The 26399-nt window shown below is 46.9% G+C and overlaps 1 protein-coding gene across 1 annotated transcript in view; it reads left to right on the top strand.

Annotated features, from left to right (window-relative positions):
• Positions 1-5808: 5808 nt before the first annotated feature.
• Positions 5809-26399, top strand: part of LOC142255065 (vomeronasal type-2 receptor 26-like) — a 45136-nt gene continuing 24545 nt past the window's right edge. The window contains exons 1-4 of the mRNA XM_075326505.1: positions 5809-5922; positions 10923-10994; positions 11317-12156; positions 14142-14372. Coding sequence (XP_075182620.1) covers positions 5809-5922; positions 10923-10994; positions 11317-12156; positions 14142-14372 — 1257 coding nt within the window. The remainder of the gene's footprint in view (positions 5923-10922; positions 10995-11316; positions 12157-14141; positions 14373-26399) is intronic.

Here is a 26399-nt window from a genome sequence, read left to right as displayed (position 1 = left end):
TGGCTGATGTTTTGGTCACTTTTGAATGTTGGTTGTGCTCTCACACTCCTGGTAGAATGAGGTGGACTCTACAACCCGCGCAAATGGCACAGGTAGTGCAGCTCATCCAGGATGGCACATCAATGCGAGCTGTGGCAGGACGCTTTGCTGTGGAGGCGGAGGCGCTACCAGGAGACAGGCCAGTACACCCGGAGACATGGAGAGGGCCCTAAGAGGGCAACAACCCAGCAGCAGGATCGCTACCTCCACCTTTGTGCAAGGAGAAACAGGAGGAGCACTGCCAGAGTGCAAAATGACCTCCAGCAGACCACAAATGTGCATGTGTCTGCACAAACGGTTAGAAACCGACTCCATGAAGATGGCATGAGGGCCCGACGTCCACTGATGGGGGTTGTGCTCACTGTCCAACATCGTGCAGGGTGCTTGGTATTTGCCAAAGAGCACCAGGATTGGCAAATTCGCCACTGGCACCGTGTTCTCCACAGATGAAAGCAGGTTCACACTGAGCACATGTGACAGACGTGACAGAGTCTGGAGACGCCGTGGAGAGCGATCTGCCGCCTGCAATATCCTTCAGCATGACCAGTTTGGCAGTGGGTCAGTAATGGTGTGGGGTGGCATTTCTTTGGAGGGCCGCACAGCCCTCCATGTGCTTTCCAGAGGTAGCCTGACTGCCATTAGGTACCGAAATGAGATCCTCAGACCCTTTGTGAGACCATATGCTGGTGCAGTTGGCCCTGGGTTCCTCCTAATGCAGGACAATGCCAGACCTCATGTAGTTGTAGTGTGTCAGCAGTTCCTGCAAGATGAAGGCATTGAAGCTATGGACTGGCCCGCCCGTTCCCCAGACCTGAATCCGATTGAGCACATCTGGGACATCATGTCTCGCTCCATCCACCAATGTCACGTTGCACCACAGACTGTCCAGGAGTTGGCGGATGCTTTAATCCTGATCTGGAAGGAGATCCCTCAAGAGACCATCTGCAACCTCATTAGGAGCATGCCCAGGCACTGTAGGGAGGTCATACCGGCACGTGGAGGCCACACACAATAATGAGCATCATTTTGACTTGTTTCCACTTTCATTTTGTGTGTGTCTTCAAATCCAGGCCTCCATTAGTTAAAACATTTGATTTCCACTGATGATGATTTTTATGTGATTTTGTTGTCAGCACATTCAACTTTGTACAGAATAAAGTCTTTAATGGGAATATTTCATTCATTCAGATCTAGGATGTGTTATTGGAGTGTCCCCTTTAATTTTTGAGCAGTATATTATTCAATGGTTAAAAAAAAAGTGTCTTTTATTTTTTTTAATTCCATATTTTAGAATCTATTGTTTTTACCTAAGTGAAGAATAGACTTTCTGCAAAATAAATCCTACAAGACGTGTGTGTAAATTTAGGGCACGACTATTCTGGGGAGCAGAACGTCTATAAAACGAGGGAGGATTTCTCCGGCTGTGCAGATGCTACGATGCTGCAGAAGTTTCTGCCTGTCACCATATTACTGAATGCCTCCAGCCCGGGGCTTTTCCTCATTTCTATAGCATGTGGGACTTTTTATTATTTATCATTTTTTTCAGCATTATTAACTTTGAAAACCAAATTGCATATTTCTTTCCTGTGTGTGGTGCATTTGGTGTCCACAAGTCCGACTCTGTCACCGGCGTGTCGCCTCGAGACTCAACCTGTATATGAAGATTACGAATATGTCCAGGAGGGAGACATTGTGATCGGAGGAGTCGTCAGTGTCAATTCACATGTACAGTGTGCACCTCATATATCGGATCCTAGAGCTATGAAAGTCATGGTGTGTTATTTGTAAGTGTTGTATTATTTCATTAATTATATAATTGCTGAATATGAGATATTGTTATATTGGATATAAAAATGACATAGGCCCTGAATGAATAAATTGAAAGTGTATGAAGTTGTTGTCATGCAAAACCTTAGGGGTACTTTACACACTGCGACATCACTAACCGATGCTAGCGATGTCCAGCGCGATAGTACCCGCCCCCGTCGCACATGCGATATGTGGTGACTGCTGCTGTAGCGAACATTATCGCTACGGCAGGTTTACACGCACATACCTGCTCGGCGATGTCGCTGTGACTGCCGAACAATGCCTCCTTCAAGAGGGAGGTGCGTTCGGCGTCACAGCAACGTCACCGCGACGTCACTAATCGGCCGTCCAATAGAAGCGGAGGGGTGGAGATGAGCGGAACATATCCAACCCACCTTCTCCTTTCCGCATTGCCGTCGGGACGCAGGTAAGGAGATGTTTGTCGCTCCTGCGGGTTTACACACAGCGATGTGTGCTGCTGCAGGAGCGACAAACAACATCGTACCTGCGGTCGACCCGACATAATGGAAATAAACGACATTACACAGATCACCGATTTTCGACGCTTTTGCGATCGTTTATCGGTGCATCTAGGATTTACATGTTGCGATGACGTTACCGGCCCCGGATGTGCGTCACTAACGACGTGACCCCGACGATATTCCGGATGCGATGTCGCAGTGTGTAAAGTACCCCTTAATTTTAATCAAAATGCTTTAGAAAATCGTTCAAGTCATTTAATTAAAGAAAACTGACTACCAAAAGTATTGCATTTACTATTTACTGATCACAACATAGAGAGTCATGTATTGCTTACACTGCCATATTAGTATTTTGTAGCCTAACCTTTTGCTTTTAGCCCTTTATCCCCGAGCTCATTTTCACCTTCCTGGCCCGGCCATTTTTTTCATTTCTGACCAGCGTCACTTCAACAGGTTATAACTCTGGAGCTTCAATGGATCCCGGTGATTCTGACATTGGTTTTTCGTTACATATTGTTCTTCATGATAGTATTGAATCTAAGATGATATTTTTTGTGTTTCTTTGTCATTTAGAGAAAATTTGGAAAAGTTTGCAATTTTAAAACTTTTAATTTTTATGCCCTTAATTTCGAGTTATGTCACCGAAAATAGTTACTAAATCCCATTTCTCACATGTCACTTTACATCAAATTTTTACATAAATTTTTGAAATATGTTTTGTTTTTGTTAGGAAGTTAGAAGGGGTCAAAGTTTATCAGCAAGTTCTTATTTTTCCAATAAAATTTAGAAAATAATTTTTTAGGCACCATATCACATATGAAGTGACTTTAAGAGCCCGTAGTGACAGAAAATATCCAAAAGTGACTCCATTCTAAAGACTGCACCCCTCACACTGCTCAAAACCAAATCAAAGACATATAGTATATAGAGTCATTACACACAGAGGGATCTATTTCAAGTTTTTATTATATAGAGTCATTACACACAGAGGGATCTATTTCATGTCTTTATTATATATTATATAGAGTCATTACACACAGAGGGATCTATTTCATGTGTTATCATATATTATATAGAGTCATCACACACAGAGGGATCTATTTCATGTCTTTATTATATAGAGTCATTACACACAGAGTGATCTATTTCATGTGTTTATTATTTAGAGTCATTACACACAGAGGGATCTATTTCACATGTTATATATTATATAGAGTCATTACACACAGAATGATCTATTGTTTAATCTTTTGTTTTCATCTATTGTTTTATATTTTTTCATAACTGTACATATGTATTGCAATTTTTATTTTGTTATTTATTTTCAGATTTTATAAAAATTTTTACCAATTTTTTCCACTTTTTTTTATTTTTTTACTTAGTCCCTTTATAGGACATTCCTTTTCATCAGTCTGATCATTCATATAATTAATTCAAAGCAATGCACAATCATGGCAATGGATTATATGTCAGTGCTGCACTCGCATAATGATGAGATATATATGACACATATATGATACATAAATACAGCAACAGATCCTGCATCAGTACATGGATAAAGCACCAGAACCATCATCAGTATGAGAATATATCACCAAAAGCATAAACCATGTGTGATTTCCACTGTAATGAATGATATCTGCTAAACTGCCCTCCCTTGTGAACTATTACTGGCATATTGTACCTTCTTATCTTATGAAATATAGCGACCACATTGCCCACTCTTATAAACTATAAGCACCCCTCTATCCTTATGCTTGAACTATAACCATCACACTGTCTTCCCTTATAAACTAGAACAGCCACACTGTCTCCGTTATGAACTACAACCACAAAACTGCACCTTTTTATGAGTTATTTTTCATATTTTGAAAAAGAGGTTTTAAAGGGAACCTGTCGTCAGAAATTTAGTTTTAAACCTAAAAGTTTCCCAGGACAGCACAGGATACGAGGAGACGTGGAGAGGATCTGAGCGACGTAAACAGTAAAAAAAAATGTAAAATCAAACAAAGACACACATTGTCTTCTGAAAAGTGAAAAGCACTAAAAGTTTTTTGTTTTTTTTTGTAACCTGTGCTGTGCTGCTCCGCTCCTCCCATCTATTTCCTGCTGCAGGGCAGGATGGGAAGGAGGTGACGTCGGGTCATCTTCCAGCGCTTGCGCAGAACGCTGGAGGCAGAGGGGAGATCGCGGTCACGAGATTATGGTCGGGCACTTGCGATGTAATCACTGCGCCGCCCATAATCTCGTGCCTGCGACCACGTCACCAGCGGTCCTCGCGAGCACGGGACCTTGGGCACAGTGGGTGGGTCCTGAGATATGAAATGGAGCAATGGGGGACGGTGTCAATCTGCAGGAGGGACAGCAACGGATGCAAGAGAGCCCGCCCCCATGGAAAAATTACAGACAAAAAGGTACAACTTTATAAAGTGTTTAATTTGGTTTCAAAGGGGGCACAAAACCTTGCTAGAATGCAGCCCAGGAGCTGCAGAGGGGGAAACTTTTAGGTTTAAAGGTAAATTTCTGATGACAGGTTCCCTTTAACCATTTTACTGTATTAAGTAGTCCTCTTAGTTGACTTGAAGCTGCGATTATCCAATTGCTTGTAATATACATAGCAGTACATCTACATTGCTATCTATAGCTAAAATCACAAACTCCTATGAATGCCAGATACAGGTTGTCTTTTGCAGGAGATACGTAATAGGCATGGGGTCATCAGAAGACCCTTGGCTGTCATGGAAACCCAATGGCACCCTGCCATCACTTCACAGCTGCACCGATGGGAGGATGCAATGGCACACCCCCCTGCCAACACATGTTAAATGCCACTGTCAGAGATTGAAATTAACATGTTACCAGCAGGGGGTGGAGATCCTCTCCACTTGCAGCTGTTAAAGGCACATGATGGCTTATTAAATTAGCCATCATCTGCCGAGAAAAATGGGGGCTCGGCATGTGACCTTTGACATACATGTATTTCACAGGTCATGAAGAGGTTAAAAGACATGAGCAGAGGTAGACAGTTCATATACAGTAATAAGATAATGACAATTGCAACATTGTACTTGTATGTGCAACAATCTGTTGGCAATTCCCTCAGCAGCACTTACTTCACTTCTGGCTCAGTCTCTACGTCTACCACAATCTTTGATAAACCCACACTGAAGCTGTGTTATAATTTTATTTTCATTGAGATACTTTACTAATTAATAAAATTACCGATGTAAGAAATATCTTAAAACAAATTCTATATAAACACATCAGATATGCAAGTTATAAATCAATCCCCTTATATTTCAGTCCATACATTTTTTACTACAAGAATCTCTTGGCTTTTCTTTATTCTATTGAAGAAATCAATAAAAATCCTCTTATTCTACCAAACAAGACTCTGGGATATCACTTATATGACTCTTGCTCAGATCCCAGGAAGGCGATAAAGAGCATTCTACAAATTTTATCTGGGCCCGGAAAGATGGTACCAAATTATTCCTGTACTAAGAAGAAGGTTGTTGGTTTCATTGGAGATCATTACTCATTGACCACTTTACCTGTGGCGCGGCTCCTGGGGATATATCCGTACTCACAGGTCAGTCACATTGGTGTGAGTCACACATAATATTTAGAAGGATTGACAGTGACAGTTACATAGTTTGGTTGAAAAAAGACGCGTCCATCAACTGCAACAAAGGGATGAAAAAGAATAAAAGGGAAAGTCCATAGGTGCATCTGTAGGCGGGAGCCGTCTGATGGCCGCATTGCTCCGCTTTTCTTTCTCACTCCAGTATTGTGGATGTGTTCCACCCCGTCTGGGGGGTGCAACACTTACTTGTGCCTTCGATGTCTTGTCTGCTACCCTATCACTGGTCACTGCCATAGACATTGTACTTGGGCAACACATCACAGAAAATGTTTTCTTTGAACTCAAATTTTATCTTCTTTATTTAGCCTACAAGCTTTCTGGGAGACATCTTCATAACACACATTTCAATCTTCATATTAACCTTCTTAGCACAGACATGCCACTTTCTCTTGTGTTACTGTTCTGCTGCCATTGCTCAATGGACTAACCTTCTGTCCAGCACTTGCTCTTGGCACTAATCCTCCAGCTGCCGAGTCTGACTTCTATAGTCCCCGTCTCTTGCAGTCGTGCCAGTAGGTCACAATGGAGGATTCCTCCTGAAGGCCTGGGCAAACTGTGGAACAGAGCTCGATGTCCCAGGACCTCCTGTGCAGCTCACTGATCCATCTTCAGTAAACTGAACTGTTTCCTTGCTCTGTCTGCATTTACAACCTTTACTCCACCCACTGTGCGCCATTTCCTATTTACCAATGTATCGCTATCCAGCTGGTCTGCTAACATCCTGCACATGCTATTGCTAACACTCTATACACACTATCTACCACTGACCTGTCTGCACCTGTCCTACACTAATCTAAGCAAGTTGCTGAATACTCCTGTCATCTACTCCAACACGTTTGTTTCCCTACAATAAACACCCTGCATTTATATTCATTTAACATGAAGCACAATGATATAACAGTACTGTCCTTTAGAATGTAACAGTCCTTTACAATGTAAGCCCGCAAGGGCCCTCCTCCCTCTGTACTAGTCTGTCTATTGTAACTTGTATATGTGTTCAGTATGTAACCCCTTCTCATGTACAGCACCATGGCATCAATGGTGCTCTATAAATAATAATAATAATAATAATAATAATACTGTACTGTACATTAAGGAAACACTGTACAGTAGGAGGAGGAGCGAATCGACCACCTTCTATACTTCCACAATGCATGAGTCAGTCTGTCCTACAGAGCAATTTTTCCCTCCTGCTCCTTAGTGTTGATTGACTGGATGGCTAACATACACCAATAATATTGGGACACTCAAAAATTTCAAGTTTACGTGAAGAACACAAATCCCTATTAAAAAATCTCTTTATTCGATTATTAAAATTGTCCAGGTGAATCACCCACACACACTAGTAGTGAAGGGAAGTACCATATAACTATGAGGGATCCTAAAAAAACAATATTTTCTGATTTTTTTTTTATATTTTATATGTTTTTTCTCAGAAAATATGTTTATTGTTCTAAATATTTGACAGTAGAGGTCAGAAAATATTGGAGAAAAATCTCCTTAATGACAATATAGGTCAGAAAAATTGGAGAGATAATATACTCAAATTACAACAATGACCCTAGTATATATCTATACCTGACCCCCTACCTGCTAATGGAGGGTTTGGTACCCTAACTTAGCTGGGCGCCCCCGTTCCTTCGTCAGATATCCCTCACTTCCCCTTCACCTTTCCTACCATATGAGGACAACAATTACGCCACTAATGAAAATACATTTTTGTTTTTAAAAAACAATAATGATAGATCATGGTCTTTCGGCTCTAATTCCACACAAGTGCCGAATCAATACACCCAAATAGACAGTGTAAGGCACTTGACCAAATGTATATAATGATAGTGCACCAAAACAATTAACAATCATTAGGCACATATCATATCATATCATATACTGGTAGAATGCCAGTTCAGCATCCTTGTCCCAATAGACAGTCATAGATGCCATTATAAAAATAAATCACTTCCCTTGAGTAGGTGCAATCTGCACAGCCTTGACGCGTTTCCCAGCCCTTTTTTTTTTGGATCATCAGGAGGCCTGGGAGAAAAGGGAATGACAACCAATTCTGATGCTCAAATGTCTTCTATCAAATACAAGATATAACAGAGTAGTTTGACAATAAATGGCTTCATCCAACCACTAACCATGAGTGGAAAAAAGTTTTTGTGTTATCATTCATTTTCTCTGAAAAAAGGCCAAGAAAGCAAAAAATCTGCCAGGGTATGTAAATGTTTGAGCACAACTGTAGTCCGATGATGGAAGGTCACTATCTGAGTCTGTACACTTTGTAACTGAGCAGGTAGAGCATACAGAGATCTCCTTTCTGGTGCTTCCAAACCAGTTACATACTCTCCTTCTGGGAGTGCCTTTACTGCACACTCATGAATCCATTCTAGACTGGAGATCCGGTGAAGTGCTCCGCTGGGGTCGATCATGTCACTAAGGATGTCTCAACTTGTTTCGACCATCTCAGGTGGCTTAGACTTGGTCTAGCCCACAGAGTTTGCCTCCTGCAATACAGTCAAGCGTTGATGCCCTCGACAAGAAGGAAGTTGATATGTTGACTCCACGTAGATTGCACAGTGGTTCGATAGAACCCACCAGAATTAGTTTATCTAGCCCCAGTGAACTTCTCCAGGCTACCTACTGGAAAAAAAATTGTGTAAAAGTCTGTTAGGAGACCGGTCTTGCTGTGGGGACACTCTTCTGGAATGGCTAGCTATGCCGTGTGGAAGAAAATTATTTGGCTCGTCTCTCAAAATTTCTCATGGCCGTCCATGAGGAGGAACTTTCTATAGTTTGTTCCTGCGCCTATCCTTCATGTACTTGGAACAGGTGTGTGTTTATGGTACTCAGAGGAATATTCTGACATGATGAGAATTATGACAAATCAGTAAGCTGGTACTGTGTATGCACCCAACACTCTGTAACAGGGATTCCCCTCAGATCTACTTAGCATCTGGACAGGTTTGAAAATGTAATTAGGACAATTCCTGAGCCAGCACACCCCTTGGGAGCATATGTCCATTCATCAAGGAAGTGTGTGGGAAACTACAGAACCTTGACAAGCTTCAAAGGGGTCCATGAAACTCTGCCTCGGCCTCATATTCCTGACTCCGTCACATCATACACAGTTATGATATTACCATGCACCTGAGCCACATACCGACCACATTGTTAGAATCGGGACTCCAAGCCGCATCTATGCATACCCCCGGATTCGTTGTAGCACCGTGGGGTAGAGAGAGTCCAAGGACTGCAAGCAGGAGTCAGATAGAGAAGTTGTGCTTTGACTCAGAATGAAGAGGGGACTCAGGCGGATCTGATGACACCAGACCCGTCCCGATCGGACCTCCCAGTCCGGAGTTGCAGATCATATTCACTTTGGGATGTTATTTTAGACTCAGGACAGAGGGTAGATAAGTAAAGCTCTGCGAGGTCACCAGGTGAGAGGGGGCAGGGAGTTTGTGTAGATTGATAACCCCAATTTGGCCATTTTACCTGGTCTTTACTTGGGGGTCATGCAGACTTTACAAATGTGAGGAAGTCCATGAAACCCTGGTTCCACAGCGCCCCCACTATGGCCAGATGCATAAGGTAACTGCTCGATCTGTCTGTTTGTTACCACGTCTTACCTGTAAATGTGTTTTGACATATATGTTCTGTAAATTTCATCTTGTATAAGTTGCGGGTGGGGGCCGCTGCTGCCTTTCTCTCAGGGACCTGTTCGGATCCGGATTCGCTGCTTCGGCTTGAGTGGTGACCAGACCCCGGCTCGCACAGCCGCCCTTCCTTACAACCATCGGAAAGGGGGATATTTACAGGGGAGTTGTCTGTGATGCCACCCGTGGGTTGCGGTGAGGGATGATGGTGGCACCGCTGCTGCCTGGTGATGGAGCGCCCGGGACTGATGGAGCGGGGCAGCAAGATGGGATCCCCTTCACGGGTAGGGAAGGTGTAGTCCCGGGGCCCTGTGTCGGAACACGGGGTGATGGCTGCTGGAGGTGGCGTGCCGGGGCTGGACCGGGGGACAATGGTGTACTCACCGTTCAGTAATTTCACACAAGTCCAGTAGTAAACCAAGTTGCCAGGGACCGGCTGCTGTTGGAGGGTGTATTCGGGTCCCACACCCAGGTTAGTGAACAGTTGTCCCTTCCTCCTGCACTTTGTGTTTTCTCTGCTGTTGGACGACTTCGCATGGAACGGAGAAGTCCACTCCCGGTTCTGCGTGTGTTGGGAGCTGTGCCCGTGAAATCTGACCGTTGGGATCTCCGTGGGTTCTGGCGGACACTCTATCCCCCATGTTGGGCTGCCATTTCGCTCTCTGGGCTTCTCTGGAACAAGGCTTGAAACCTTGCCCCGACTGGTTGATTAACAAGGGGGCTTGCAACCATCCTCATCCTAGGGTCCAGGTACCCCGACTGTGCACGGCCTCCGGACCGGATTCCTGCTGTCGGTACTGGCGGGTCACTACCCTGCCCCGGTCCACTACTGTCACCAGGAGCCCTTCAATAATCAACATAGAGGTAGAATAGCGGCCTTATTGCTTATCGTCTGGCAATTCCACAATTTGCCTGACGATAAGGGGCCGCTAGAGAGTGAGTCTCGCCTTTGGAAAAGGGGGTGTCCTTTTCTCCATCTCCCTTTTCATGACAAATTGGTGGCAGTGGTGAGATATCAGACGGACTCCCCAGGCTGTCCCTGACAGGTACTATAGGCATCTAACTTTATGTTTTTATTGATTTTTTTGTACAAAAAATTTATTGTTTTTTTCACTTCTTTTCTCCCTTCCCGCTTTCTTTTTCTATACTACAAGTTCCATACGAAAAAATACTCAGATGGGTTGAAACATCTTTTGTTTAGTCCCTCTTTGATGTATGTGATTAAAATCCTCAGTGAGCCTCACCTGATTTATTTTGACAAATGTAAGATTTCCTATACTTATGTAGGACAAAATAATCTGCATGGGTGTGACAAAGCCAACTGACAAGCTGAATACCTTCTCCGACAGTAAACTAGAGGTTAGATAACATAGTACGCCGATGGTAAACAGAGCTACTGGTTGCCACTGGTCCAATCTGCTGACCCAGAAGTCCATGGGTTCAGGGTGTCTGCCAGAAAAAGGAGTCAGACCAAGTTCACTTGGGTATCTCTGTTGGTGGATATGGATTAGGTTGGTTCTCCTAATCAAGCATGTTGTCGGCAGACATGTTCTCAGCAAAAGCTCAGCTAAGCATGGAGCACAGAGCTATCTCATTGAGTTGTGCATGGCTGCTGGCACCTTTCCTATCTCGTTCCTCCTCTATCAATTGAATCTCTAATCATTTGTTTTTTTTATATCAGATTAGTTACGGAGCAACAGACACATTTCTTAGTGACAGATCTCTGTTCCCGTCTTTTTTCCGGACCGTCCCCAATGACTACACAACTTATTCCATCATATGTCATTTTTTACACTACTTTGGATGGACCTGGGTTGGAATCATAAGCTCTGATGATGACACTGGAGATACAGAAACAAGTCTACTGAGAAACCTTCTCACCAGCCATGAGATCTGCGTGGACTTTGTCATAAAAAGTGAACTTGGACGTTATGGGAAGAAAAGTATTCCTGATAATGAAATTCTTATGGAGAAAAACATCAAGATAATAAAGAAGTCGTCTGCCCAGATAATTATAACATGCGGAACTATTTCTTCCGCAACAATGATATTTTTCAGTAAAATAATGAATGTGACACATGACCGGATCTTCATTCTCAATCCCACCTTCTATTCTCAGATTGTAAATATGAAAAATTACCCTCAGGTATTCAACCTCAGCTTTTTATTTGATCTAAATCCAGTAAAAATACCAAATCTGGAAAGTTACTTAAATCATTTCCAAATCTTGAAGAATCCTAAAGACATGATCCTTGAAGATTTCTTGATTGGATTATTTCGTTGTTTAACAGGAAAAAAGGAAAAGGATGAAAGGTTTTCGAGATTATTTAATATACGCCTTCATAAATGTAACATAACACATTTATTTGACAAATACCTTCATAATTGTCTATCGCTAGCCCATGGAAACAGTTTCCAAATGTATCTCGCTGTCCGGTCGCTGGCCACCGCCTTACACAATATGGACAATACTCGCGGCCATCAATCTACAGATCCTCAGATACATCAACAGACAAAAAAGGTGAATGGGTGAGAAATACAAAACATGGACAATATAGAATCACACGCTATGTTGTAATATATATGTGTGTGTTAGAATTCATACAGTATATCACAAAAGTCAGTACACCCCTCCCATGGTTGTGAATATGGTATTGTATCTTTTCCTGGGACAACACTAAAGATCTGACCATGTGATACAATGTGCAGTGTCAGTGTGCATCTTGTATAACAGTGTAAATAACTCAACACACAGCCATTAATGTCTAACCCTCTGGCATTAAATGTGAGTACACCTCTTAGTTAAAATGACTAAATTGTGCTCAAAGTCTGTACTTGAATGATTACCCGCCATGATGCACCAGTGCCTGTACTTGGCATGAACAGCCATTGTGTGCTGGCAGACCCTTTATCTCATGTACAGGCATCTGGACCAACACAGGGGTTCCTGAGTTTCTGGCCAGTGCTACAGCTGGCATGAATGGCAAGTAGTTGGTTCAGAACCAGGAGGATAGAGAAGGTCTACAATAAACAGGCTTGGGTCAAAACAGGGCAAAAAAATACACAAAACTGAACCAGAGGAGCAAAAGGCTATTGTGTCGCCCGTGGATAAGGGGTACTCAGATCCGGGCCACAGGGTCACTTCTGTGGGTATCACGGTGGCGTGACCCGGTCTGTGATCCCAGGCTCCACAGTAAAAGGGGATTTGGTTAGGGAGATTGTCCGTGACGCCACCCACGGTTGTGGTGAGATTGGAACACCACCGCTGCTCTGGACGGGGATCCCGGGAGTGATGGTATGGAGCAGCTAGATGTTAGTTCTCCCCTCCGTGGGTAGGGGGTTGGTTGTCCCGGGGCCCGGTGAGGTAGGTGGATGGGTAGCAGGCGGGTTAGGGAGCCTGGTGAGGTGCAGGGCCGCACGGCACGGTGGTACTCACTCAGCTGGTAATGATGATGACACAGTTCTCAATAAAACACATGGCTGGATGGACGGGTCCCACAGACGGCTGCGGTTGTTGTTTCTCCCCTGACCCAGTTTGGTGGTGTAAGTCCTTTCTTTTACCTCCGTGCACACTCCTCCTGCGTTCCGGCTTCCAGCTGGCTCCCCGGTTCAGTACCGGTGGGCCACCGCCCAGCCCCGGCTACCTACGGTTCCACCAACTGTCTCCCCGGCTCCCTGCAGACGGCCACTACCGTCTGCCTAACTTTCTGTACGTGGGCCCTAGGCTCCAACCTAGGCCCCTGGCTATGTCTGCCTCTCTGCAGACCTCCTCTCTCTTCCTCTGCCTGAACTTGACTGGGCTCGTTTCCTGCCTCAGGCCAGCCAAACTCCTGGGTGGGCGTCTCCATCTCCTGACTCCGCCCACCTGGTGTGTCTGTCTGAGCCCGAGGAAAGGAATCAAGTTTCACTGGGGATGTCTGTTGTGAAACTGCTGGGGGTGGGGGTGTTTGTGTGTTGTTACCTGTGGCCCCTGGCTTGCCCAGGGCGCCACATTATATCTGGCAGCATCCACCAATATGCTGGGAGTTTTAGTAGGGTGTGGTGCTTTCCAATTGGCTGGATTAGAGACCAGATTACTCCAGCTGGAAAGGACATGCACCCATACTGCTGGACTTGATGGATACAGCCACCATGACCCTGAGCCAGTGCTGCCCTGAGCTTCTGGTTCTGACATCTCCTCCATCACCAGCGCCACCTGCAGGATGAATATGGCAGCGTCTGGTGACACAAGCAGATGTCTCAGGAGCAGGTCCAGGAGGAGATGGACAGACACTCAGTTTACTTTGATGGAATCAAGACAATCCAGACAAGTTTTGGATGTAAATGTGAGTTTCGGTAACAGGAGGTAACCACTGAATTATTCATAAAATCCACAAATAAATGTTTTTCTCAGAAATGTTATATTTTAAAAATAATTTAGCATCAAAGCTCAGAAATCAAGAAAATGCTCTAAATGTTGTATATTTTTCTGTTTACTGTATTGATGTGACCTTCTCTCCATGACAGGTGCATCGGTTCCTGAAGACAATGACTTGTCCTACTAAATCCGGGACAGAGACAAAGTGTTTTAATGACAAAGGAGAAAAAGAATCCAGCTATGTAATATATAATGACATTTTAATCATGAAGGCGAATGCGACTTTATCTGTGGTGGGATCCTACAGTCTGAGCGATATCAATGGTCTGGAGTTCTCAATTTCTACAAAAGACATAAGATGGAAAAACAATGCAAAAAACGTGAGATTTTGTGCAAATGTTTTTTTTATAGACCTAAGGTTAGAGAGGCCAGTAGTGATGGGGGAATCGTGACTATTCTGGTAAAGATTATTTGTAACGAATCCCAAAGTACTCTTCCAGTATTCAGCACGAATAATCAACCATTTTTCTTGAAGATTTCCCACATTGTCTTGCAATAGATTCATTATTCATGATGAATACCGGGAATAGGACTTTGGGATTTGTTCTGAATAATACGACCCCGAATAGTTACTATTCGCTCATCAGTAATGGCCACTATGATATTATAGGCCAGTTGCATAGGCTTCATATTGGAATATGAAAATCTCTAAACTTTACGGCTTCTTCTTCTCTGCAGCTGTGAGATGAATGTGTTACACCCTGGCCTATCAGTTCGGCACAGGGTATTGTGCAATCTGCCCTTCTGCACAGTATCCGCATCCTCCTTGGTTACGGATCCCTGTCCTTCAGTGTTGCTAAGAGCAGAGCCAGTCAAAACCATAGGAACACTCTGCACTACATCCACCAGACACACCATTGGGCGGCCTGAAGGGAATAGCGCCACCCACTTGTGGACTTGGTAGGGGAGAGTGAGAGGTGTGTGAGGAGTGGAAGAGAAGAGAGGGGAAGGAGAGAGGAGGTCAGGAGCAGGGCTCTCTAAAAATACTAGGTGGCAGACGTTGGTCTGGGCCTGGTAGGAGCTGGAACCCCGGTCACAGGGGATCGTGTCAAGGGGCACGGTTCTGCCGAGGAGGGCAGCCGGCGGCTTTGAGCCATCTCCGGGCAGGGGCCAGGGCACGACGGGGTACGTGGACCCTAGGCCGGGAAGTAGCTTCACGCATCCTGGTAATTTACCCGACGGGGGTGAAGTCTTCAAGATTCATCTCCCACCCACTCCAAAATTGGGGTACTAGCGCAATGAGGGGATAGGACTTTCCCAATACATAGTCCAGAAAATCCAAAGCGTAAACCCTGAGAGCAAGCTCACTCCGTTAGCCATACGGGTGACCGGGATCCGGCTAGTTCCATACTACAGGGTCCAAATAGTGAAGAAAGTGCCACAGAAAGGGTCACAGGCTAACAGGCAACACCAAGGGCACGGATCCAAGCGTGCTCCCACCCTGCTGCAGCGGTGCTCAGAATTCTGGTTTACAAGTTTTCGGTGTCAGTATTCTTGGACTGAGTGAGTACGCAGAAACCCTCTTTCTCCCCAATGGCACCCCTTCACTACCATCACCGGTCCTCAGGGCAAAACCCCCTACCCACGGAGGAGTTAAACACTTTGCTGCCACACCACCGTCACCGGGTGCTCCCAATAGCAGTGGTGGTACTCCACCTTACCACGCACCATGGGTGGCGTCAAGAACTTCTAACTCCCCTGTACATATTTCCCCTTTTCAAATTCGAGTGTCCGCATGACCCCCGGGTCCGGAGACCCCTCGAGCCACCGCGGTTCCGGATCTGAGCAGCTTGGCCGCTGACACAGGGGCAGTACAAATGCACTACAGAACATTCCGGATTTGCAAAAGCATCTTATTCCTTAAGATACATTCACAGTAGAGATGAGTGAACCTGAAATTCGATGTTTGGGTTCAGAAACCAACTTCCAAAAAAGCATAGTTTGGTTTCGAAGTTCGAGTGAGTTACGAGTGCAAACCACTGAAGCGAGCAGCTCTGTGCTGGGTATGAGTGATGCTCAGTCCTGCGCGAGCCACGTGCAGTGTTTGAACAGCTCACATTGGGGGTAACAGCAGCGTGATCAGATGCAGTCTGCACACAAAACAACAAAAAAATTTGAAAAACCCATCCTCCCCCGGAAGTGTTTTGCCTATAACTGGCTGCATGTGGGCGGAGACATGAACTGCCCAATTGCTCACTTCCATTGAGGTTCAGATCAGGTCAAGGTCACAAATCAAACCTTATCTAAGGTTCGAATGTATCTGGCAAACCGAACCTCCAAAGCAGTGGTGTAACTAAAATTCAATGGGCCCTGATGCAAAATTTGGACCTGGACCCAGATACACCAACACTCGAGATATGGGATAATTACACCGATACTTGAGGTATGGGATAATTATATCGACACTCGGTACGGGATAAGGACACCATCACTCTGTTTCTCTCAGAACCTAGCTTTCCCATGCCTTGAAATCACTCTATCAGCATCCAGCTTTCCTATGTTCTGATATGCATCTTGTCCTTGGCAGCCTGCTTTCCCATGCTTTGCTGTACATCATTCCCTCAGCATGCAGGTTTCTTATGCTTTGCTATACATCTTTACCTCAGCACCCAGCTTTCCCATGCTCTGCTATACATCTTTACCTCAGCACCCAGCTTTCCTATGCTCTGCTATACATCTTTACCTCAGCACCCTGCTTTCCCATGCTCTGCTATACATCTTTACCTCAGCACCCAGCTTTCCCATGCTCTGCTATACATCTTTACCTCAGCACCCAGCTTTCCCATGCTCTGCTATACATCTTTACCTCAGCATCCAGCTTTCCCATACTTTGCTATACATCTTTACCTCAGCACCCAGCTTTCCCATGCTCTGCTATACATCTTTACCTCAGCACCCAGCTTTCCCATGCTCTGCTATACATCTTTACCTCAGCACCCAGCTTTCCCATGCTCTGCTATACATCTTTACCTCAGCACCCAGCTTTCCCATGCTCTGCTATACATCTTTACCTCAGCACCCAGATTTCCCATGCTTTGCTATACATCTTTACCTCAGCATCCAGCTTTCCATACTCTGCTATACATCTTATCTCAGCACCCAGCTTTCCCATGCTTTGCTATACATCTTTACCTCAGCATGCAGGTTTCTTATGCTCTGCTATACACCTTTACCTCAGCACCCAGCTTTCCCATGCTCTGCTATACATCTTTACCTCAGCACCCAGCTTTCCTATGCTCTGCTATACATCTTTACCTCAGCACCCTGCTTTCCCATGCTCTGCTATACATCTTTACCTCAGCACCCAGCTTTCCCATGCTCTGCTATACATCTTTACCTCAGCACCCAGCTTTCCCATGCTCTGCTATACATCTTTACCTCAGCATCCAGCTTTCCCATACTTTGCTATACATCTTTACCTCAGCACCCAGCTTTCCCATGCTCTGCTATACATCTTTACCTCAGCACCCAGCTTTCCCATGCTCTGCTATACATCTTTACCTCAGCACCCAGCTTTCCCATGCTCTGCTATACATCTTTACCTCAGCACCCAGCTTTCCCATGCTCTGCTATACATCTTTACCTCAGCACCCAGATTTCCCATGCTTTGCTATACATCTTTACCTCAGCATCCAGCTTTCCATACTCTGCTATACATCTTATCTCAGCACCCAGCTTTCCCATGCTTTGCTATACATCTTTACCTCAGCATGCAGGTTTCTTATGCTCTGCTATACACCTTTACCTCAGCACCCAGCTTTCCCATGCTCTGCTATACATCTTTACCTCAGCACCCAGCTTTCCTATGCTCTGCTATACATCTTTACCTCAGCACTCAGCTTTCCCATGCTTTGCTATACATCTTTACCTCAGCATCCAGCTTTCCCATGCTCTGCTATACATCTTTACCTCAGCATCCAGCTTTCCCATGCTTCGCTGTACATGTTTACCTCAGCATCCAGCTTTCCCATGCTTTGCTGTACATCTTTCCCTCAGCACCCAGCTTTCCCATGCTCTGCTATACATCTTTACCTCAGCACCCAGCTTTCCCATGCTTTGCTATACATCTTTACCTCAGCATCCAGCTTTCCCATGCTTTGCTATACATCTTTACCTCAGCATCCAGCTTTCCCATGCTTTGCTATACATCTTTACCTCAGCATCCAGCTTTCCCATGCTTTGCTATACATCTTTCCCTCAGCACCCTGCTTTTCCATGCTTCGCTGTACATGTTTACCTCAGTACCCAGCTTTCCCTTGATATCAGAGCATTTAAAAACGGGATGCTGAGGAAAAGATGTATAGCAGAGCATGGAAAAATTGGGTGCTTACAGAAAGAGCCTTGTTCACCCAGCTTTTCCATCCAATGCTTGAATCTTTAAGGAAAAATGATTCAGCTCACCTTCAGTATTCCTGTATGTTTAGCTCCACTGCTGCACAGACTTGCAGGAGCTGTGCCTGTATTCAGTGAAAGAATAATATATATATTTATTCATTTACTAGAAGGTGGCCGGATTCTAACGCATCGGGTATTCTAGAATTTACTGTGTAGTTACTGTATGATTTTTGTTATATATATATATATATATATAGATGTTGTCTGTAGTTGCCAAGTATTTGTGTAGTGCGCTGTAAATGTTCTGGGTGTTGTCTGGGTGGGGGTGTGTGAGAGCGGTGTTGTTTGTGTGTTGCGTTGTTTGTAGAGCGCTGTGTGTCTGCAGCATTGTGTGTGTTTGGTGCTGTGTGTGTTGCGCGGTTTGAGTGGGTGTGTGTGTTTTGGGGGGAGGTATGTTTTGTGCAGTGTGTGTGTGTGTGTGTTGGAGGAGTAGTCTTGGAGGGAGAGGAGTATAATAAGGGGAGTAGTCCTGGGGGGAGAGGAGGATAATAGGAGGAGTACTCCTGGTGGGAGAGGAGGAAAATAGGAGGAGTAGTCCTGGGGGGAGAGGAGGATAATAGGAGGAGTACTCCTGGTGGGAGAGGAGGAAAATAGGAGGAGTAGTCCTGGGGGGAGAGGAGGATAATAGGAGGAGTACTACTGGTGGGAGAGGAGGAAAATAGGAGGAGTAGTCCTGGTGGGAGAGAAGGATAATAGGAGGAGTACTCCTGGGAGGAGAGGAGTATAAAAGTAGGAATAGTCCTGGAGGGAGAGGAGAATAATAGGAGGAGTAGTCCTGGGGGGAGAGGAGTATATTAGGAGGAGTAGTCCTGGGGGGAGAGGAGGATAATAGGAGGAGTAGTACTGGTGGGAGAGGACGATAATAGGAGGAGTAGTCCTGGGAGGAGAGGAGTATAATAGTAGGAAGAGTCCTGGGGGGAGAGGAGGATAATAGGAGGAGTAGTCCTGGGGGGAGAGGAGGATAATAGGAGGAGTAGTCCTGGAGGGAGAGGAGGATAATAGGAGGAGTAGTCCTGGGGGGAGAGGAGTATAATAGGAGGAGTAGTCCTTGGGGGAAAGGAGGATAATAGTAGGAATAGTCCTGGGGGAAGAGGAGTATAATAGGAGGAGTAGTCCTGGGAGAGAGGAGCATAATAGGAGGAGTAGTCCTGAAGGTGAGGAGTCTAATAGGAAGAATGCTCATGGGGGGAGAGGAGGATAATAGGAGGAGTAGTCCTGGTGGGAGAGGAGGATAATAGGAGGAGTAGTCCTGGGGGAGAGGAATATAATAGGAGGAGAAGTCCTGGGGGAGAGGAGGATAATAGGAGGAGTAGTCCTGGGGGGAGAGGAGGATAATAGGAGGAGTAGTCCTGGGGGGAGAGGAGGATAATAGGTGGTGTAGTCCTGGGGGGAGAGGAGGAGAATAGGAGGAGGAGTCCTGTGGGGAGAGGAGTATAATAGGAGGAGTAGTCCTGAAGGGAGAGGAGGATAATAGGAGGAGGAGTCCTGTGGGGAGAGGAGTATAATAGGAGGAGTAGTCCTGGGGAGAGAGGAGGATAATAGGAGGAGGAGTCCTAGGGGGAGAGCAGGATAATAGCAGGAGGAGTCCTAGGGGGAGAGGAGGATAATAGGAGGAATAGTCCTGGGGGGAGAGGAGTATAATAGGAGTAGTCCTGGAGGTGAGGAGTATAATAGGAGGAGTAGTCCTGGGGGAGAGGAGGATAATAGGAGGAGTAGTCCTGGGGGGAGAGGAGGATAATAGGAGGAGTAGTCCTGGGGGTGAGGAGGATAATAGGAGGAGTAGTCCTGGGGGGAGAGGAGGATAATAGGAGGAGTAGTCCTGGGGGAAAAGGAGTATAATAGAAGTAGTCCTGGGGGGAGAGGAGTATAATAGGAGGAGTAGTCCTGGGGGGAGAGGAGTATAATAGGAGGAGTAGTCCTGGGGGGAGAGGAGGATAATAGGAGGAGTAGTCCTGGGGGGAGAGGAGGATAATAGGAGGAGGAGTCCTGTGGGGAGAGGAGTATAATAGGAGGAGTAGTCCTGGGGAGAGAGGAGGATAATAGGAGGAGGAGTCCTAGGGGGAGAGCAGGATAATAGGAGGAGGAGTCCTGTGGGGAGAGCAGGATAATAGGAGGAGGAGTCCTAGGGGGAGAGGAGGATAATAGGAGGAATAGTCCTGGGGGGAGAGGAGTATAATAGGAGTAGTCCTGGAGGTGAGGAGTATAATAGGAGGAGTAGTCCTGGGGGAGAGGAGGATAATAGGAGGAGTAGTCCTGGGGGGAGAGGAGGATAATAGGAGGAGTAGTCCTGGGGGTGAGGAGGATAATAGGAGGAGTAGTCCTGGGGGGAGAGGAGGATAATAGGAGGAGTAGTCCTGGGGGAAAAGGAGTATAATAGAAGTAGTCCTGGGGGAGAGGAGTATAATAGGAGGAGTAGTCCTGGGGGGAGAGGAGTATAATAGGAGGAGTAGTCCTGGGGGGAGAGGAGGATAATAGGAGGAGTAGTCCTGGGGGGAGAGGAGGATAATAGGAGGAGTAGTCCTGGAGGTGAGGAGTATAATAGGAGGAATAGTCCTGGGGGGAGAGAAGGATAATAGGAGGAGTAGTCCTGGAGGTGAGGAGTCTAATAGGAGGAGTAGTCTTGGGGGAGAGGAGTATAATAGGAGGAGTAGTCCTGGGGGGAGAGGAGAATAATAGGAGGAGTAGTCCTGGGGGGAGAGGAGTTTAATAGGAGGAGTAGTCCTGGAGGTGAGGAGTATAATAGGAGGAGTAGTCCTGGGGGTGAGGAGTCTAATAGGAGGAGTAGTCTTGGGGGGAGAGGAGTCTAATAGGAGGAGTATTCCTGGGGGTGAGGAGTCTAATAGGAGGAGTATTCCTGGGGGGGGGGGAAGAAGAATAATAGGAGGAGTAGTCCTGAGGGGAGAGGAGGATAATAGGAGGAGTAGTCCTGTGGGGAGAGGAGGATAATAGGAGGAGTAGTCCTGGGGTGAGAGGAGTCTAATAGGAGGAGTAGTCCTGGAGGTGAGGAGTCTAATAGGAGGAGTAGTCCTGGGGGGAGAGGAGTCTAATAGGAGGAGTAGTCCTGGGGGTAGAGGAGTCTAATAGGAGGAGTATTCCTGGGGGGAGAGGAGTATAATAGGAGGAGTATTCCTGGGGAGAAAGGAGGATAATAGGAGGAGTAGTCCTGGGGTGAGAGGAGTATAATAGAAGTAGTCCTGGGGGGAGAGGAGTATAATAGGAGGAGTAGTCCTGGGGGGAAAGGAGTACAATAGGAGGAGTAGTCCTGGGGGGAGAGGAGGATAATAGGAGGGGTAGTCCTGGAGGGAGAGGAGTATAATAGGAGGAGTAGTCCTGGGGTGAGAGGAGTATAATAGAAGTAGTCCTGGGGGGAGAGGAGGATAACAGGAGGAGTAGTCCTGTGGGGAGAGCAGGGTAATAGGAGGAGTATTCCTGGGGGGAGAGGAGTCTAATAGGAGTAGTAGTCCTGGGGGGAGAGGAGGATAATAGGAGGAGTAGTCCTGGGGTGAGAGGAGTATAATAGAAGTAGTCCAGTAGGGAGAGCAGGATAATAGGAGGAGTAGTCCTGGGGAAAAAGGAGGATAATAGGAGGAGTAGTCCTGGGGTGAGAGGAGGATAATAGGAGGAGTAGTCCTGGGGGGAGAGGAGGATAATAGGAGGAGTAGTCCTGGGGAGAAAGGAGGATAATAGGAGGAGTTGTCCTGGGGGGAGAGGAGGATAATAGGAGGAGTAGTCCTGGGGGGAGAGGAGTACAATAGGAGGAGTAGTCCTGGGGGGAGAGGAGGATAATAGGTGGAGTAGTCCTGGAGGGAGTGGAGGATAATAGGAGGAGTAGTCCTGGGGGGAGAGGAGGATAATAAGAGGAGTAGTCTTGTGGGGAGAGCAGGATAATAGGAGGAGTAGTCCTGGGGTGAGAGGAGTATAATAGAAGTAGTCCTGGGGGAAGAGGAGTATAATAGGAGGAGTAGTCCTGGGAGAGAGGAGCATAATAGGAGGAGTAGTCCTGAAGGTGAGGAGTCTAATAGGAAGAATACTCATGGGGGGAGAGGAGGATAATAGGAGGAGTAGTCCTGGTGGGAGAGGAGGATAATAGGAGGAGTAGTCCTGGGGGAGAGGAATATAATAGGAGGAGTAGTCCTGGGGGAGAGGAGGATAATAGGAGGAGTAGTCCTGGGGGGAGAGGAGGATAATAGGAGGAGTAGTCCTGGAGGTGAGGAGTATAATAGGAGGAATAGTCCTGGGGGGAGAGAAGGATAATAGGAGGAGTAGTCCTGGAGGTGAGGAGTCTAATAGGAGGAGTAGTCTTGGGGGAGAGGAGTATAATAGGAGGAGTAGTCCTGGGGGGAGAGGAGAATAATAGGAGGAGTAGTCCTGAAGGTGAGGAGTCTAATAGGAAGAATACTCATGGGGGGAGAGGAGGATAATAGGAGGAGTAGTCCTGGTGGGAGAGGAGGATAATAGGAGGAGTAGTCCTGGGGGAGAGGAATATAATAGGAGGAGTAGTCCTGGGGGAGAGGAGGATAATAGGAGGAGTAGTCCTGGGGGGAGAGGAGGATAATAGGAGGAGTAGTCCTGGGGGGAGAGGAGGATAATAGGTGGTGTAGTCCTGGGGGGAGAGGAGGAGAATAGGACGAGTAGTCCTGGGGGAGAGGAGTATAATAGGAGGAGTAGTCCTGGGGGGAGAGGAGGATAATAGGAGGAGGAGTCCTAGGGGGAGAGCAGGATAAGAGGAGGAGGAGTCCTGTGGGGAGAGCAGGATAATAGCAGGAGGAGTCCTAGGGGGAGAGGAGGATAATAGGAGGAATAGTCCTGGGGGGAGAGGAGTATAATAGGAGTAGTCCTTTAGGTGAGGAGTATAATAGGAGGAGTAGTCCTGGGGGAGAGGAGGATAATAGGAGGAGTAGTCCTGGGGGGAGAGGAGGATAATAGGAGGAGTAGTCCTGGGGGTGAGGAGGATAATAGGAGGAGTAGTCCTGGGGGGAGAGGAGGATAATAGGAGGAGTAGTCCTGGGGGAAAAGGAGTATAATAGAAGTAGTCCTGGGGGGAGAGGAGTATAATAGGAGGAGTAGTCCTGGGGGGAGAGGAGTATAATAGGAGGAGTAGTCCTGGGGGGAGAGGAGGATAATAGGAGGAGTAGTCCTGGGGGGAGAGGAGGATAATAGGAGGAGGAGTCCTGTGGGGAGAGGAGTATAATAGGAGGAGTAGTCCTGGGGAGAGAGGAGGATAATAGGAGGAGGAGTCCTAGGGGGAGAGCAGGATAATAGGAGGAGGAGTCCTGTGGGGAGAGCAGGATAATAGGAGGAGGAGTCCTGTGGGGAGAGGAGTATAATAGGAGGAGTAGTCCTGGGGAGAGAGGAGGATAATAGGAGGAGGAGTCCTAGGGGGAGAGCAGGATAATAGGAGGAGGAGTCCTGTGGGGAGAGCAGGATAATAGCAGGAGGAGTCCTAGGGGGAGAGGAGGATAATAGGAGGAATAGTCCTGGGGGGAGAGGAGTATAATAGGAGTAGTCCTTTAGGTGAGGAGTATAATAGGAGGAGTAGTCCTGGGGGGAGAGGAGGATAATAGGAGGAGTAGTCCTGGGGGTGAGGAGGATAATAGGAGGAGTAGTCCTGGGGGGAGAGGAGGATAATAGGAGGAGTAGTCCTGGGGGAAAAGGAGTATAATAGAAGTAGTCCTGGGGGGAGAGGAGTATAATAGGAGGAGTAGTCCTGGGGGGAGAGGAGTATAATAGGAGGAGTAGTCCTGGGGGGAGAGGAGGATAATAGGAGGAGTAGTCCTGGGGGGAGAGGAGGATAATAGGAGGAGGAGTCCTGTGGGGAGAGGAGTATAATAGGAGGAGTAGTCCTGGGGAGAGAGGAGGATAATAGGAGGAGGAGTCCTAGGGGGAGAGCAGGATAATAGGAGGAGGAGTCCTGTGGGGAGAGCAGGATAATAGGAGGAGGAGTCCTAGGGGGAGAGGAGGATAATAGGAGGAATAGTCCTGGGGGGAGAGGAGTATAATAGGAGTAGTCCTGGAGGTGAGGAGTATAATAGGAGGAGTAGTCCTGGGGGAGAGGAGGATAATAGGAGGAGTAGTCCTGGGGGGAGAGGAGGATAATAGGAGGAGTAGTCCTGGGGGGAGAGGAGGATAATAGGAGGAGTAGTCCTGGGGGGAGAGGAGAATAATAGGAGGAGTAGTCCTGGGGGGAGAGGAGTTTAATAGGAGGAGTAGTCCTGGAGGTGAGGAGTATAATAGGAGGAGTAGTCCTGGGGGTGAGGAGTCTAATAGGAGGAGTAGTCTTGGGGGGAGAGGAGTCTAATAGGAGGAGTATTCCTGGGGGTGAGGAGTCTAATAGGAGGAGTATTCCTGGGGGGGGGAAGAAGAATAATAGGAGGAGTAGTCCTGAGGGGAGAGGAGGATAATAGGAGGAGTAGTCCTGTGGGGAGAGGAGGATAATAGGAGGAGTAGTCCTGGGGTGAGAGGAGTCTAATAGGAGGAGTAGTCCTGGAGGTGAGGAGTCTAATAGGAGGAGTAGTCCTGGGGGGAGAGGAGTCTAATAGGAGGAGTAGTCCTGGGGGTAGAGGAGTCTAATAGGAGGAGTATTCCTGGGGGGAGAGGAGTATAATAGGAGGAGTAGTCCTGGGGAGAAAGGAGGATAATAGGAGGAGTAGTCCTGGGGTGAGAGGAGTATAATAGAAGTAGTCCTGGGGGGAGAGGAGTATAATAGGAGGAGTAGTCCTGGGGGGAAAGGAGTACAATAGGAGGAGTAGTCCTGGGGGGAGAGGAGGATAATAGGAGGGGTAGTCCTGGAAGGAGAGGAGTATAATAGGAGGAGTAGTCCTGGGGTGAGAGGAGTATAATAGAAGTAGTCCTGGGGGGAGAGGAGGATAACAGGAGGAGTAGTCCTGTGGGGAGAGCAGGGTAATAGGAGGAGTATTCCTGGGGGGAGAGGAGTCTAATAGGAGTAGTAGTCCTGGGGGGAGAGGAGGATAATAGGAGGAGTAGTCCTGGGGTGAGAGGAGTATAATAGAAGTAGTCCAGTAGGGAGAGCAGGATAATAGGAGGAGTAGTCCTGGGGAAAAAGGAGGATAATAGGAGGAGTAGTCCTGGGGTGAGAGGAGGATAATAGGAGGAGTAGTCCTGGGGGGAGAGGAGGATAATAGGAGGAGTAGTCCTGGGGAGAAAGGAGGATAATAGGAGGAGTTGTCCTGGGGGGAGAGGAGGATAATAGGAGGAGTAGTCCTGGGGGGAGAGGAGTACAATAGGAGGAGTAGTCCTGGGGGGAGAGGAGGATAATAGGTGGAGTAGTCCTGGAGGGAGTGGAGGATAATAGGAGGAGTAGTCCTGGGGGGAGAGGAGGATAATAAGAGGAGTAGTCTTGTGGGGAGAGCAGGATAATAGGAGGAGTAGTCCTGGGGTGAGAGGAGTATAATAGAAGTAGTCCTGGGGGAAGAGGAGTATAATAGGAGGAGTAGTCCTGGGAGAGAGGAGCATAATAGGAGGAGTAGTCCTGAAGGTGAGGAGTCTAATAGGAAGAATACTCATGGGGGGAGAGGAGGATAATAGGAGGAGTAGTCCTGGTGGGAGAGGAGGATAATAGGAGGAGTAGTCCTGGGGGAGAGGAGGATAATAGGAGGAGTAGTCCTGGGGGGAGAGGAGGATAATAGGAGGAGTAGTCCTGGAGGTGAGGAGTATAATAGGAGGAATAGTCCTGGGGGGAGAGAAGGATAATAGGAGGAGTAGTCCTGGAGGTGAGGAGTCTAATAGGAGGAGTAGTCTTGGGGGAGAGGAGTATAATAGGAGGAGTAGTCCTGGGGGGAGAGGAGAATAATAGGAGGAGTAGTCCTGGGGGGAGAGGAGTTTAATAGGAGGAGTAGTCCTGGAGGTGAGGAGTATAATAGGAGGAGTAGTCCTGGGGGTGAGGAGTCTAATAGGAGGAGTAGTCTTGGGGGGAGAGGAGTCTAATAGGAGGA

This window comes from Anomaloglossus baeobatrachus, chromosome 10 (assembly GCF_048569485.1).
Source record: "Anomaloglossus baeobatrachus isolate aAnoBae1 chromosome 10, aAnoBae1.hap1, whole genome shotgun sequence".
In the NCBI taxonomy this organism is placed as follows: Eukaryota; Metazoa; Chordata; class Amphibia; order Anura; family Aromobatidae; genus Anomaloglossus; species Anomaloglossus baeobatrachus.
Note: the sequence above shows the minus strand (reverse complement) of the source record. Positions and strands in the feature narration are given on the sequence as shown.